Here is a 16,904-nt window from a genome sequence, read left to right as displayed (position 1 = left end):
CAGAACATTCTCCTTTCTACATTCTTTTCCCCTTTCCTTTTAGATGTACTGTTTTTAATAGCTGAATTAACTGGTTAGCAGAGACACTCCAGACACTGAACAAAATGGCAACCAGTAGCGCTGCTCATATTTTTTTCCAAAGATTTTTTTTTTTTTTTTGTGGCAGGTTTGAGCTATCTATCCTATAAACAGACTAGATTGGGAGATTAACTTTATAATTCTTTTTTTTTTCCTGTTTTCCATTTATGAGCCTAATATCAATGTATTAATTTTGCTTGCATGATCGTAATATGTTAAAATGTATTTTGAGGCATGGGCTTTTGTTGGCTTTGTGACAGGAAAAATTGCCAATGGTGATAGTCTTTTAATTTTAGTCTTTTAGGGTTTTTTTTTTTAATAGTAGAAAGATTCTTGATTTTGCAGTTTATTAACTGCTGACTTCTATTAGTACCCAAACTAAATGGTAGAGATTAAAGTCACAGAGATGATAAATATCTTAATCCTGCCATTTCTTTGCAGTGTGTATGTGCTTGTGTGTTGGGACTTGGGAGTGATAGCTAACTCTTTAGAATTTAAACTTAAATTGAGCTGATTATTTCAGGGAAATTTTGAATTTAGTGATATTTAATGTGCATCTACTTGGTAGTGGTTAATAAAATTGACTGTAGAATTTGCTACCACAGAATCTACAGTCTAGTGAGGAGACAGATGTTCAAAAGCACACACGGGTATGAACACATAATTATTAATTATGATAAGTGCTGTGAATGAAAATTAACAAAGTGGTATATGAAAGTGTAATGAGGGCTGTGAGGGTTGAGGCAAGGACAGTCTAGAAGGAGGTGATAGTTGAGACTTGAAGGCTGAATAGGAATTAGCCAGGTTGGACTCTAAAAAAAAGGGCCTACTCTTGAAGAGCATCATGTATACAAAGCTAGGAAGCCGGCTGGTCAGAGTGCCTGGGAAAATGGATCGTTAGTTAGGGACCAGATGTGAGAAGGGAGAGGAGCATGGTTGGCAAGAATGTCCAGAGGTGAGTGAGTGGAGGGCTTCCCTGGGCTTTTTGTGCCTTATCGAAGTTCCTCCTCTGCCTACCTTCAGCCTTCTTGGGTTTCTCCACCCTCTTTAACTCTTCTTTCTAGGCTGGCTGTGACCCAGCCTGGCTTTTTTCTTCACTTCTGAAATATGCGTAAATTTGTAGGACTTCATGCTTGTCCTGGCTGTAGGGCCTCTGCGTAAGCTGAGAAGCTGCACCTTTCTCCTTAAATGCAACCCTCCACCTCAAGGTGCTACCCACCCCAACACATGCACACACACACACACACACACACACACACACACACACACACGCATGCTTACACACTCATCCTTGTTCTGGTATCTTCTACTCATCTTTCTGATTCCTATTTAGATATAACCTTCCTGGGGAAGCTCTTCTACCCAGAAAATCTCAAGTTATTTTGTTAGCAGTCCTATTTAACCCATTTGTTTTTTTTTATAACTGGCACTTCATTTAGTTTTTAATTATAAAATCATTTGGATGACTATTTGATTATCACCATAGATGAAAGCTCCATGATAGTAAGGGCTATGTTTATATATCTTTATCATTTTAAGTTTCTAATGTCTAATACATGAGTAGACCCTTAATAGGTATTGAAAGAAGGAAGGAAGGGGGCGCCTGGGTGGCGCAGTCGGTTAAGCGTCCGACTTCAGCCAGGTCACGATCTCGCGGTCCGTGAGTTCGAGCCCCGCGTCAGGCTGTGGGCTGATGGCTCAGAGCCTGGAGCCTGTTTCTGATTCTGTGTCTCCCTCTCTCTCTGCCCTTCCCCCGTTCATGCTCTGTCTCTCTCTGTCCCAGAAATAAATAAACGTTGAAAAAAAAAAAAAAAAAGGAAGGAAGGAAGGAAAGGAGAATTGGGAATTCACAGATAAGAACAAGATAGTCCAGTGGTTTTCAAAGGCTTTTGAGGACATATCCCATCCATTAAAAATATTTTTAAGCATGTACCCTCACTGTGTGTGTTGCTTGTAAGTTTCATATAAAATAAAAACTATGTATGATATAATATACATAAAATAGAAATTTTAAAAAGATTGACAGTGAAATATTTAAGGTATTGTTAATGGTGATAACATTGTATTATTCAGGATAATGTTTACTGTTTATGATACTGGAAGCAAATCTATTTTCAAGTAGTTTTTAATTTTGAATTTGGGGAGCCTGCTTCTTGTCAGATTGAACTGAATATTAACTGCTTTTTTTCTAGTAAAGTGATTAACAAACAACCACTAGGAATAGAGATATGAACTCCACCATTTTCTTATTCTTTCTGGTGCTTTCATTAATAATATATTCAATCTGTAGTTTTAGAACACTTGTAATCTGGGGAGGGCTTGTTTCATAACATACTTAAATTGACCCTCAGAAGTATAGTACATGGCTATACTCTAAGCAAATCATGTCCACATTTCTTTCTGGAAGACATCTTTTGAACTAGACTGTCAAAGGAACTGAGAGAGACACCAAATAAAGCCTCAAGTTATTTATCGCTCTATTAGATTTTGCATAGGATACAAATTCTAGTATATACAGTCCCTGACTTCTCATGGTTTGACTAAAAGATTTTTTTGACTTTACCATGATGTGAAAGTGATAAACATTCAGTAGAAACTGTACTTCGAATTTTGATCTTCGGGTTTGACTTAGAGATTTTTTTGACTTTGCCATGATGTGAAAGTGATAAACATTCAATAGAAACTGTACTTCGAATTTTGATCTTTGGATCCTTGGGTCTTTTCCTGGGCTACCAATATGTGGTATGACCCTCTCTCGCGACACTGGGCAGCAGCAGTGAGCTGCAGCTCCCAGCCACGCTGTCACAAGGGTGAACAACTGACACACCTACCACCATTCTGTTCCCCGAGAACCATTCTGTGTTTCACTTTCAGTACTGTATTCAATACATTACATGAGGTTTTCAATACCTTATTGTAAAACAGGCTTTGATAGGCTTTGCATTAGATAATTTTGCCCAACAGTAGGCTAATGTTAAGTGTTCTAAACACATTTAAGGTGGACTAGGTTGAACTCTGATGTTTGGTAGACTAAGTGTATTAAATGCATTTTCCACTTCTGATATTTTCAACTTAGGATGCGTTTATCAGGATGTAACCCCATTGTAATAAGAGTAAGATCTGTATTTTCATCCTGTAATTCAGTAAATGTTCTTGCATGACCCTAGGATCCATGTACCTCTTTTAGGGACAGGAAGGTTAGCGTTGGAGACTGACTTAGACAAGTAATTGATTTCAAGTGGTGTTAGCCCAGTGCTGGGTGCTAGAAGTGACTGCTGATGGAGAGGTGTTTCACCACATGTTTGCCTTTTGAGCTAGGTCATGAATGACAGGAGGAGGGGAGTAAGTAGAAGAAGGGTAGAAGAGGACGCTTAGGGCCATTGAGGCAGAGGGAACCAGCAGTGCGCTCCCCGTTCAAAGGCATGGAGACAAGCTGGTGATGGAGGAGTCTGTATCTGGTTGTGACGACACTGGCAGCCACATGAGGCACTTACATGCCACAAATCAGGGACTTGTCATAGAAAAGATCTTTGTGAACATGGACATAATAATAACAGTAAAAGAGGACACTAAAGTTTCATGTGCTTTAAAAAGTGTAAAAAGAAGGTACATTGCTTCTTCCTTACGTTGCTATTCCTTACATTGCTATTAGAGAAGGGGTAGACTGAAATATAATTATGGACCAATTGAGATGAGGGTGGTAAGATAAGATGGGGACGTGGAGAATGAACAGTCTGACCACCAACCAAAATTTTTGATTTTAATATGAACCAGAAGGTGTCCACTCCAGACAGCTTAGATAGCAATAGGCTTTTGCTCTTTGCTTTGAGCTCTAAGTGTAAGATAGCACACTAACGTGTGCATTAAAGAACTTGACCAGTTTTCTTGTTTATTTACCATCCAGAAAATCACAACTAGTCAAAGGTTTAATTTTTAAAAATTATTTCTTGTACTAAAGAATTAGTATAACCAGACTCTTCATCATATTCCCAAAATTTTGCAGGAATTATTTAAGTTATTATTAAAAAGTTCTTTGTTGTAGTCCTTTGACTTAGAAAATTGAGCTTTTGCCAATTTAGGGCAATATCAACTTGAAACTCATATCTGGTATCTTACTTTCTCTTGATTATATAGTTTGATGTATTTCACATTTACATGATTTCTTCCTATCCTGGTTGTGTCTATCCTGCATTGCTTTGTCATAGATGAGGGATAAGTTGTAGGTTTTTTTGTGTTGTTTTTGTTGTTGTTGTTGTTCCCCTTTTGGGCTGTGTGATGATGCTCTACCTCTAATTCTTTTAAAGTAGAAGTAAGGTTCAAAAATTATGCTTGAATTATTCAGCCACTTAATCTTTAACATCACGTTACAACAGTCTATTCATATTTCTCAGAGGTTTTAAATTTAGTGCCAATTTTGCATTTCATAGGATAAGATAAAATTCTAGCTTAAAATTCTTTGAGAATGCTTAGCCTTCTAGCTGGGAATTTTTTATGTCCTTATTGAGTTGCCTTTAAGAGGGTAGGCCCTCTGGACTCAGAGAAAGTCGCAGCTGCCTTAGAGTGGCCACCAGTGGGAGGTAAATCTGATTAACTCCTTAAGATGATTTGTTTAGAAATACGTAAAGGGTATATGTTTAAATTTACCAAGAAATGAGGCGACATATGTGAGGGGGATTTGTAAGAAAGGCCTTGAATGGCAGTTTGAAGATAGTATGCTTAATTTAATTTGTCATCCTACGGTTAAATTTTTTGTTTTACTTATATGTCTTATTTTTCCTCCACAGTTGTACAATGGTAGATGGAGTGATGATTCTTCCTGTGCTAATGATGATTGCTTTCCCTTCCCCTAGTATGGAAGGTAAGTGTCTCACAGCTCTTTGGAGTAGGGTAAGTTTCTGTGTAGTGTTTGGCTCTCTGTGAACTAGGTTGTTCTTAATCCTGTCACACTTCACACTCCTCCATTCTCCCCCTTTGTTAAGACTTTATTTTTTTAAAGTCATGTTTTTGGTTCACAGCAAAATTGAGAGGAAGGTACAGAGAGTGCTCATATACCCTTTGCCCCCACACATTCAGACCCTTCCCCATCACCAGCATCCCCTCACCAAAGTGGTACACTTGTTATAACTGACGGACCTACACTGACACATCATATTTATTCAAGTCCGTAGTTTACGTTAGGGTTCACTCTTGGTGTTGTGCATTCTGTGGGTTTGGACAGATGTATAATGACATGTATCCACCATTATAGTACCATACAGAGTATTTCATTGTCCTAAAAACCCCCTGTGCTCCACCTGTTCATTCCTTCCCCCCACCCTCCTTACCACTAGCAACCACTGATCTTTTTACTGCCTTCATAGTTTTATCTTTTCCAGAATGTCATATAGTTGGAATCGTACAATATGTAGTCTTTTTCGGATTGGCTTCTTTCACTTGTGAGTAGGCATTTAAGGTTCCTCTGTGTCTTTTCATGGCTCATTTCTTTTAGCAGTGAATAATATCCCATTGTCTGGATGTACCACAGTTTTATTTATCCATTGACCTACTGAAGGGACACATCGGATGCTTCTGGGTTTTGGCAGTTAGGAATAAAGTTGCTCTAAACATCCGTGTGCGGGTTGTGTGTGGACAAAAGTTTCCAGCTCCTTTGGGTAAATACCAAGGTTTGTGATTACTGGATTTTATGTAGAGTATGTTCAGTTTTATAAGAAACCTCTAAATTGTCTTTCAAAGTGACTCTACCATTTGCATTCCCACTAACAATGAATGAGAGAGAGTTCCTGTTGCTCCAATTCCTCAGCAGCATTTGGTGTTGTCATTGATTCTAGATTTTGGCCACTCTAATAGGCGTGTAGTGGTATCTCATTGTTGTTTTAATTTGCATTTTCCTGATGACATCTGACGTGGAGCATATGCTTTTATATGTTTATTTGCCATCTTTCTATCTTCTTTGGTGAGGTAGCGGTTAAGATCTTTGGCCCAATTTTTAATCACGTTGTTCGTTTGCTTATTTTTGAGTTGTAAGAGTTCTTTGCACATTTTGAATAACAGTCTTTTATCACGTATGTCTTTTGCGCATATTTTCTCCCATTCTGTCAGTTGCTTTTTCATTCTCTTGATGTTGTCTTTCACAGAGCAGAAGTTTTAAATTTTAATGAAGTCCAGTTTATTATTTCTTTCATAGATTGTGCCTCTAAAAAATTATTGCCGTACCCAAGGTTATCTGGATTTTCTCCTATGTTTATCCAATAATATTATATTATGTAATACTACGTAATGGGCTTTACATTAAGTTTCTGTTGGACAGTGCCGTTGTAACCAATTTAGGTATCTATAGTCTAGATTCTGTTCTAAGCAGTGTTAGAAACATTTCAATAATGCTACAGTACCGAGAAATTATAAATTAAGATATAAATATATAAGATAAGATATAAATTAAGGATCCCCTGTGGTAAGTTGAAAAGAATTGGAGGTGTTTAAATCAGAGGAAAGGTTGGGTCCTAAGTTGTAAGAATTAGTAAGAATTGGGTTGGAAAAATTTGATGGTAGTTCAAATTTTTAACAGTCAAATTTTACCAGTCGTTCTCACCTGGGAGTTATTTTACTCTCCAAGGAACATTTGACAATATCTGGAGACCCAACAGGAAAACAGGAATTTTCCTCCTCTGTGTAATTGCTAAACTATGGCAACTAGGAAAAAAAAATCTACAGAATATAGTGGCACAAAGTCCCTCCAAATTCCATTCTCTTCCCTAGATATAGTATCAGTTTTGTATGGTATTAAGCAGTTCTTACTGGTTTCATTTGATATCATGGGTGGGCCTGTGGTTGTGGGTATGTAGTATGAAGAGAGAAGAAGTGGAGAAAGAATGGAGAAGAAAGAAGGAGAAAAGGGTGTTTATGAGTCAATATTAACAACCATGTCATGGGTTGTTTTTTCCTGCTTTTAGCTCTTGAACTGCCCAAAGAATCCGGCAGATGACCCCCTAAAGCCCCAGTGCAGATATGTCATGAAACAAGTCAGTCTGGCTGAAATGGAAACGGATTGCCCCTGAAGTCCTGCTCTTTAACATATCACCACCACTAGGATGTTTACAAGGAAGGAAAAGGACTCTTTATTCTTTAGTTGCAATAGCTTTTTTTTTTTTTTAAACCAGAATATCCAGTGCGTGCTACAGCCTAGAGTGCTCTAATCCTAATAACAGTTGCCTTAGTCCTGTCTTCCCTTCATGACTCAACTCCTTGTTAACTGTCAATAGCATATTCTGTGAAAAGACTCTTTGTTTTTGTATATTTACTAGGAATTAAAAAAAAAACCCCACACTGAGAACCCTTGATTGTAATGTACTCTAATATATTCAACATTAGTCATAAAGCAAATGTTAAGTACAAAATATTTCACCAAAAGAGGTAAATAATAGGGCAGATAACTAAAATCTTTATACTAGCTCCAAAGATTGTTGAGTGCAGACCTTTAGACTACCAAGTTCAAAGGGAAATAGAACCATGTTTGATGTTTGCAAAGTAGCTATGGCACCTGATTGATTGTGCTTCAGTGGAGCTAGATGGCATTACTGGGGCATAAATAAGAAAGTCATAGGGATTTTATTCCAATATATTTTGTTGGGTAGTGTACTCTTTTTAGTTCATTGAAAAAAAAACAACAACTTCCCCTTTGTCTCCCAAATTACTCCCACATATTTCTTAAATATTGATTGGAAATAGTGTGCACTTCAAATAATAGGTCCCCAATAGTGATTTTGGTAGAGTTTGGTTAGTATGAGTGTACTTTAGAATATTTCTCAAGTTGTATGGAATCCTAAATACTCCATGTCAAAAAAGACTAAATAGGTCTGGAAAATACTGCTTACTATAACTATCTCCTTGATGATCATAGGCAATACTTATTGAGTGGTGGCTAATATATGCCAAATGTTTTATATGAGTTATTTCCCGTAATTCTCATGATTACCCTGATGAGGTAGGTTTTTGGGGATGTGCCTTTGAATTGGTTAAAACTCTCGCTCAGGATTACACAGCCAACAAAAAGGTATAATATACTTTAAGGAATGGTATTCAAGAGCTTCAATCATTATCAAGCTTCTTCAGAATATTGCTTTTTTTTTTCTGTACCTTAAATTAGCTACGTCCACACTGACATTATATCTGATGCATGCTAGACTCCCCCTCAGTCCAGTCTGTTTGAGAGCTGAGATGAGAGCAAATGATCAGTCTCCTTTACCTGGGTTTATGTTTTTTTATTTCTCATCTCTCATACCAATATTCATTTTTCATGTTCATTATATTCACAACTCTAGCTGCAGGAAGAGTTTTATTTGCTCTCACCGAGAAGAGCACTTGAGTCCTAATTATCCGTATATCCTTCCTATCCCTTCCCATTAATAAGACTAATCATGCTCTAATACTGCTATTATGCCACTGGGGAGAAGTCCATTTTTGTTCCAGAACCTCCATGTTTGGCTTTCCCTTTGTCCCTGAAATCATTTGCAGGTGACGTCCATGACACAAATACTTAAAATGGAATATTGCTTCAGAAATATATCTAAGCTAAGATGACCCACATTTTATCAAATTTGCAAGCCATAGTTAGATTTTATTATAGCAGGGAGCACTGGACTTTTGCAGAGGTTTGTTGCAAGAGATTTTGGCCTGTTCTAGAGAAGATTGCTAAGTTCTAAATTAGTTTGTGGGCTGACTTGATTTTATTATTTCCAAAGCCATCACCACTCAAGACTTTCCAGCCCAATTACCCAATGAGGGAAGGAAAAGGATAACTTCAATGGACTTTTTGTTAGGGTCCACAAAGGTGCCCCTCTTTGCGACTGTAGAAGAAGAATAGAATAAACCTTTCTTTGAATTTCTCATTATTGAAGATTCAGGAAGTTCTTGAAGGGGCGAGTGAATGTAAGAGAAATGTCTTTATTAAATTTGTTGCTCTCATTTCTCATTACTATAATTTATCCCTTTTCAGAATAAAATCTTTTTCACTGACACATCATCAAATGAGAGACTTTTTGGGGAGAGAGATGAGAAATATTGAGCTATTGTTTGCCACTCATTACTAGGACCTAAAGTGTAAATATCTGATCGAAGTGCACACTTTTAAGATACTGTTTCTTTATTGTCAGATTTTCTTCTCTAACAGACTGGTGGTGTGTTAGTTGATGTCAGGTGAACTACGACAAAGTTTCCTTTTAGTTTTTTCTTCTTAGGAGATGTTTGTTTTGGCTGTGGGTAAACTGAAGCCACATCCATTTTTTTTTCCCCGTGGACATTATAAAATGTTCATATTTAGTGCATTTATATGAGAGGAGGGTAGTAGCAGTAGGAGGTGGAGAAGACTCTAAAAATTCGATCTAAGTCAAATACTGAACAGATGTGAAAACAAATCGAAGACCCACGCTCATGAAACGATTTCCTTGTGGTCAGCAGTGAGAGGGCAGCGCAATAGCTTCTCGGCTTCTCTTTTTATGAAGATAGGTCTCAAGAATGAGAAGATGGTTGCCATCTCCTCTTTATGGAAAAACTTGCGAAGCTGGAAATTTGTAGATGTGTCATATATGCAACTTTCGCTCTTGGAAAGAAGCAAACACCAAGGAAAATAAGACATAATAAAAAATTGCTTTGTAACTCCCAAAACTCTATTAGCCCATCCTCAGGAAGTTCCTTCTGCAGCCCAGCATGACCTCAGGCAAGCTTCCACAGATAATGATTATATGGAATAGTCATAATTACTCAGAACTCATGTCAAGTCCAAGATCATGTAAGACACAGGGCGGAGTGACTTTCAAACTTTTCACTGTGACTCACAGTAAGAAACATTTTAGCGTTGGACCCAGCGCATCTACATTTAGAAACGTTTTAGAGTAGGACCCACACACATCTGAAACACAAAATTCGTGCAAAAACAGCAGCTACTCTTACTATGTTTAACGTACTCCCATTTCTTCTCTTTTTTATTCCATTCGGCTTTATTTTAATTTAAAAAGAAAAAAAAAAGAGGCCTTGTTTTCAACCACAAAATCGATTTCCCTACCCACGAATGGTTCATGCCCCATGGTTTAAAAAGGTGACTCCAGTCTGCTCCTAGGAGCTCCCTGCCCAGAAGTGCCTACTGCCCTCAGGTGAAAGCTCTGACCACCGACCTGTGCGTTCTCCAGCAGAGCTGGCCAGGGACCTTTTATTTTTTCACGAGTTCATGAAGCCCCGACCATCCTCTCTGTCCGTCCGAGCCAGTAGTTTGACAGGAAGAGGGAAGTTTACATTTGTGCCTCCTCAGCCTTGGTCGTTAACACTGGAACAGCTGCTGCCTGATTCTAATCAGCTGAATCTGAGCTCTGCAGAGCAGGGTGTTTCCCTAGATCCACGGTAATGCTCCATCTAATTCTTTGTTATGGGTTAGAGCGGAGCACCGACCTTCCGAGGATATGAAATTTGGGGGATGTGGCCAGGAGGGAAGAAATAAGAGGAAGAATGAAATTTCTTTTGGGCAGGAGGTGGTGAAAATCACCTTAAGGAAACAAAAACAACCACCTCTGCCTGTAATCGAATGGTGATTTGGAGTGGGAGTGGCCTTACTTATTTAGTTAGTTAGTTGTATTTATTTCCCCTTCTACATTCTGGTACCTACACCAAGCTAGTTGGTATGAAAAAAAGAATCGGATCCATTCAGAAAGGTTGTAAATAATAGATAGGAAAACAAAAACAAAAACAAAAACCCATAGTTCAGTTTAGAATTGGACTCATCTGTGTGTTTATAATACTACACACTGCCATGGTGAATTACATTGTCATGGCTTCTCTTTATCTTCAACATCGTGTCCTAATTCATCTGCTTCACAATGTCAGTTTTGCAAAGTGTTAGGGTAATTTTTGGTAGGTAAAAATGATGTGGTTAGTCAGAGAGTCTTCTGAAGGGAAGGCTTTTGGCCATGCAGAGAGCAGGCCTTTCTCAGGAGAGAGACAGAGTGAGACAGAGTGAGACTGTGTCATGAGCCATGTTCTTCGTCTTCACTGCGTCTGTGTGTGTGTGTGTGTGTGTGTGTGTGTGTGCGCGCGCGTGTGTGCGCGCACTTCTCAGGGTCTATTCCTGCAGCGGCGCGATGGAAACAGTGACAGGGTGGTTGTGAGGAGTTTATGGGGAGTACAAGCAAAGTGAGCCCTGGAGCATAGGAAGCCAAGACTTCGTGGTGTTCATCATCTTATCCCCAGTGTCTAAGACAGCGCCTGGCATATAACTGGTGCTCAGTGAATATTTGACAAATGAATGAATAAATAATGTTGGCTACAATTCTAATTATTATAATATAAGAAAAAAAAAAGAGGAGACAGGGACTGGTCTGGGCTGAGGAGATGAGAAGAGCACATCTTTCGAAGAATTTATTCTGAGTTTGGGAAAAAAGAATCAGTTGTAGCAGTCTTACAGTCTCCGACTGATTAATTAGCACGAGTATGCTGGTAGGCGCTGGTGATGTCAGCATAACTAGAAGTGGTTCCTTCTGTCAAGGAGTCACAATCTGGTTGGATAAGGCAAAGGTTAAAGCACAGCACTGGGGATATCAACAGGAAGGACCTTTATATCACACTGGGCTGGGACTGGGGACAGCAGTCCAGGGAGCAGGAGTTTGGCAGGATGAACGGGCATTAGACTAGCAAAGGAAGGGCCGAGAAGGACTTCTGATGTAGAGACGGGCCCCACCCAGAGAAGTCGTGGAGGTGGGGGAAATGTGAGGACACCACCTGCACGGTCCAGCATGGCCAGCACAGTCTTGAGAAGGGAGCCGGGTTGAGAGTTCAGGTCCCACTGGCCTGGCAGGGTCTGGGGTACTGAGGTGGTTGCTTCCTATCCTGAGGGGAGCGAGAGCCACTGAAAGATTAAGTAGGGGTGGTTTGCATTCACAAAGATTTGTGCAGCGGAAGTGGATCACGGGGTACGGCAAGGCAAGAGGTACACGGGTGAGGAAAACTGGTTCTCCCATGGTGGTGGACAGGCCCACATGCCGTAGTTTGGGAGGCTTCCCAACTGTGGCAACTTAATGGTGGCAAACAACAAAAACAAAACCTGAGTTCAAAGAGTAGACCTCCGTTACAGACCTTTGTTATTATTCACGAATAACAACTGCAGTGGCAACTGAGAATAACCTAATAATAATTCCACTGCTACTTTTATTATGCAAACAGAAGCCTGAGCTGCTGACTTTTCTAGCAACTTTTGCAGGACATTTAAATCCCTCTAGCTGGCCCTTTGTTCCTGTGTTGCCATGGAGTGTCAATAAGCCCAGCTCAGAATAACCCAGGCGGTGAAATGCGAGGTACAGCTTGCTCGCTGGCATGTTGGCTGGCCAGGTTATACTGTTTTCATCACTCCCGTCTTGGGAGGAGCACTGGGCAGCTGGTTGCCCTGGCAGCTGTGAAAGGTGTACGTCTCTTGGCTGCCCGGAGTTTGAAATGCAACCCAGGCTTGCCTGCCTACTGAGCATGTGCGGCTCCCGATTGAACTGATAGCAACTGAAAATAGCCCACTGAGCACCTGTCCCTTGTACACCAGCCCCTGGCCGACTGCCATTTAGGACAGTGGGGACTCAACTTGGTGGATAGGTGAGGGGCTGCATGGATTTTAATGGTTCTTAGGAAGATCTTAGAAACTTTGGCCCTGGTTGAAAAGGAAGAAGAAGAAAAAAAAAAAAAAAAAGCAGCAGCCTCTTCTGAGCGGTACTCTTTGGCACGTCTGGGGTTAGTGGGTGGTCACGGTGGCTGCATGATATACAGTATGTGCTGAAGACACCATACAGTTCTCTTTGCTCAGCCACAGTGTGGTCCAGTAGACTGAGAGAGAGGTATATGTTTTCTCTTGGAGATAATAGCTTTCCTGAAAAACTCCTGGAAGGTATCCATCCAGGGTTTATACTCTTTCAGTCTTAGAACGGGGAGGCATGGCGTTAAACTATTTTGTTTGATTTTCTACCTGTTCTTTAATCCCCAGTGCTTGTCAGTAGACCACTTCTGCATGGTGTCTCTTTGCTAGATTATTCTTTCTCAGCAGTCCAAGTGCGGCCATAGAATAGAATCACAGCATGTTATGGGGCTGCCTGTGCCCCTTTGGGAATCCTTCCCTTTCCTTCTGGGCTTTCATGTCTTCAGCGGGCTTGCCATTGTTGGGCACAGTTGGCATGTCAGTGTGGATGGAAGCGGGCTCTGGAAGGAAATACTTCTGAAATGACTGGGGGTATTAAAGCTACTATTTAAAAGTGACCCTTCGGAGATACTTGGGTTACCTTCAGGCTGTCAGTGCCCTGCAGCTACAGGAGCCGATGGGAATCTGTGGAAAGTCTGGCCTGCTGCTTTCGACTTAGTTTGTGTTTAGATATTCTTGCTCCCTAGCCAGTGGCCTCATGACACATCTCAGATTTAGCTGCCTTTCTTCTGCCAAGGTTCAAGATGATTGTGGAAGCTGGGAATGGTATGCAGTGCCACAGAGATTGGGGTCGGAGGGGGAAGAGAGGGTTTGAAAAGCCGATTATGGTCCACAGCACTCTCAAAAAATGCTTTCGGTGTCTACCTTGAGCGTAGGCACCTGGAGCCTTTCTGCGGGCTCAGGGCCGAAAAAAGAATAAGCTCAAAATGACCCCCACTCAACCATGGCCTGGTGACTGCAGGATCCTTTAGTCTATTGACTACCACGCCAATCTTCTTCTTAAGCGTTGAATTTGGGAGTTAGCAGCTTCTTGTGGACCATATTAGTTAGACTGATAGGGAAAAGAAGATACGCAAAGCAAAGATGAAGCTAAAGGCTGGAGTACAGATGCACAAGACATGTATTCATGGGATTGAAGGCATGGGATTCGTCTCGTAATTAACCTTGCCTTGGCGCTCTGGACCCGATAGGGCCTTAGGACGTGAGTTGGGAAATTGGGGGGTAGGGTGGTAGCGGTATCGGAGGCTTGAGCAGTGCCCCCACTTTTTACCCTCGGATAGCTTAATCTCTTATGCTTCATGCAGGCTGTAGAGAATGTAGTCTAGAAATCCCCTGTTCTCTCCGTGCATTTTTCTGGCGGTGGGGTAGAGTAGGGAACTAGAGAGGAGGAATTTAACTAATTGTGGACATTTTTACCTTTGACTCCAGGTACTGCATTGCCTAGGGGCTGGCATTCTAAGACTATTGTTCAACAAATTGGAGCCCTGCCCATCTCCTGAGGGATTTATCTCTGTGGTTTGAAAGCTTCCAGAAAGGTTGTTGGGGATGTGGTGGTGGTTTGTTGATTGTGAGTAAAACCTTGAAGGCCAAGTCACCGGTAGGGCACAGAAGGGCAAATAGAGGTGGGAGCCTTGTGCTGAGTCCACACTATAGTTCCTTTCCCATCATCCTATACCACGCAGAGCCCTTGGTTAAGGTTTCCTGTAACGGCAAAATTTTCAATACAGCGCTTGGCTAGGAAACCCTTACTGGAGCAGCCGTGTACTCCCTAGTTAGCCTGTGGAACCCACATGAGTCAAGCACACCTCTTCCCACACTGTGAACAGGGCTTCTAGCCTCAACATTTGGTAGATGGTTACCACATCGCTGATTCTCTTCAAATCCAAATGACAAAGGGATCGCTTCCCTGAAATGTTTATAATCAACCAGGTCTTTTTCTCTCCACCCTCAGGCTGTGGTACTCTCTGTTACTCTTCCAATAAGTGGAGATTCACTCAGGGCCATGCGTTGTCAATATATGGGGGTGGGGTGGGGATACTTTCTGGTCTCCAAGAGAATTCCTTAGTAGGTAATTTCCGTTAGGTTTTGTAATCATTTGTTTTTCTGAAGGGAAGATTGAAGAAGTGTGAAGACATGATGAAGAAAGGGGTCATTATTTTCCCCCTATTAAAGAGTTGCTTCATTGACATGGTACAAGTATTAAAACGATGTCTTTGCTACATTCTGGGAATCGTAAAACGCATGGAAAAGACAGACCAATATTGTCTTAGGTCAATACCCCACAATGTGCTTTAACTTGTTAGTCACTTAAACACAGACCAAGTTTTTGGCTTTGAAATAGAAGGTGTGGCTGCTGCAATAGGGCTTCATTTACAGGGATTATTTCAGAGACAAGGAGTCAGCTCAGACACAAAATAAACAGATGGCACTTTTTTTTTTTTTCCCCCCTCTCAGCTTCAGCAGTTCAAATGCAGGATGACTTAGGAATCCTTATCACCTTCAGCAAAGCAAGAAGGGGAAAATGATGTAATTCACTCTTTCCCTACTCCCTGCTGAAAACGCCATTACTTTCACTGATAGGAGAAAAATGGCAGCAAATACCAGGGGCGTCTTTTTCACTGCTGAGCAGACAAGTCCTGCATGACTCCCCTAATGTGGCCGGAGGCCAGGCGCTTACTATGTTTTGATCATTCTGGTCACCTTAGCATCAGAGTAGCCAAACGTCCTCACGTCAGCCATCCAAGGAAGGACCATCCATACAAGCCCTGCTGTTCTATTAATGTGTTAAATAAGTCCTTGTTTTAGGGGCTCTTGTATTTTACCTCTTTCTTCTAACAACCAGGCAGACAGAACACCTACTGTACCACACCACAAGTATTAATTTTCTACACTTGTAAGCCAGAGTAGGTGAACAGATGTGACGCTATGGCGAACTCCTCTAGGAAGAAATGGCTTGCACAGACATGCTGGCTCGGTGACTAAGCCTTGCCTTAAGATCTCTGCTGACATTTAAAGACTTTATAGGCTCAGTCTGCTCTGAAAACCAGCATCATGTCTCTTCCCACCTCTAAATCCTTTCCGTGAAGAGAAAATTCATCCGGAAGCAAATATCCATCAGGCTTGTACTCCTGTCAATCACTGAGGCAGGCGGGGGCTCTGTAACAGTGAGCAGAGTAGGGTCAGTCCCTCCCCTCATGGCGCTCCTAGTCCGGAGGAGAGACTTGGACATTCAGTAGCCAGACAGACACATGCATGTGAGTGTATACAGGTGGTTCTTACTTTAAATTTGAGTGTGTGAACAAAGGCTTCTTTAAGAGAGGGTAGATGCTGGGGCGCCTGGGTGGCGCAGTCGGTTAAGCGTCCGACTTCAGTCAGGTCACGATCTCGCGGTCCGTGAGTTCGAGCCCCGCGTTGGTCTCTGGGCTGATGGCTCAGAGCCTGGAGCCTGTTTCCGATTCTGTGTCTCCCTCTCTGTCTGCCCCTCCCCCGTTCATGCTCTGTCTCTCTCTGTCCCCCCAAAAATAAATAAACGTTGAAAAAAAAAATTAAAAAAAAAAAGAGAGGGTAGATGCTAGCTAGGTAAATGGAGTGTAGGCAGGGAGGGAGGTAAGCACACCACATGGAGGAAATTCCCTACCTAAAGGACCTGATATCTTGGAACAGGAGAGGCCTCCCAAGAATGGAGGGGATAAGAGGGGAGCCTAAGGACGTGGGGATCAGCTCCACCAGGAAGGACTTCTGGCCACATTAACCCTCCTGTCTCTCTTTGGAGAGAAGTCACAGAAGACAGAGAGGATTACATCTGAATGGGGATGTGATTTGCTCCGTTCCAGAACGCTGGAGGCAGGGTACATTTGTAGCTATCATCAGTTCAAAATCTTGGGAATCCTGAAATCATTTTATGTCGTTGCTATTCTAACGACATAGAATGTCTATTCAATCTTTCTTAACTCCTGGAATATGTTTTCTTCTTTGCTTTACAACTTTGCCAAATATCTGTTTCTCTGATCAGGGGTAAAAAACAAACAAACAAACAAACAAAAACAAATGGAATTTGGGTTCCTTAGATGGGGGTTTTATAATGAGAGCATTTAATGGTGTTTGGGGTACC

General features: G+C 41.2%; 1 protein-coding gene across 3 annotated transcripts in view; it reads left to right on the top strand.

Moving 5' to 3' along the window:
* The window catches only part of ACVR1 (activin A receptor type 1), an 88,098-nt gene that overhangs the window by 16,012 nt on the left and 55,182 nt on the right, over positions 1–16,904 (top strand). For all 3 annotated transcript variants that reach the window (XM_045479898.1, XM_045479897.1, XM_045479899.1), the window contains one exon: positions 4,863–4,936. In XM_045479898.1, coding sequence (XP_045335854.1) covers positions 4,870–4,936 — 67 coding nt within the window. In that variant the 5' untranslated portion in view covers positions 4,863–4,869. The remainder of the gene's footprint in view (positions 1–4,862; positions 4,937–16,904) is intronic.

The sequence above is a fragment of the Leopardus geoffroyi genome, chromosome C1 (assembly GCF_018350155.1).
Source record: "Leopardus geoffroyi isolate Oge1 chromosome C1, O.geoffroyi_Oge1_pat1.0, whole genome shotgun sequence".
NCBI lineage: Eukaryota > Metazoa > Chordata > Mammalia > Carnivora > Felidae > Leopardus > Leopardus geoffroyi.
This window is presented reverse-complemented; position numbering and strand designations above follow the sequence as displayed.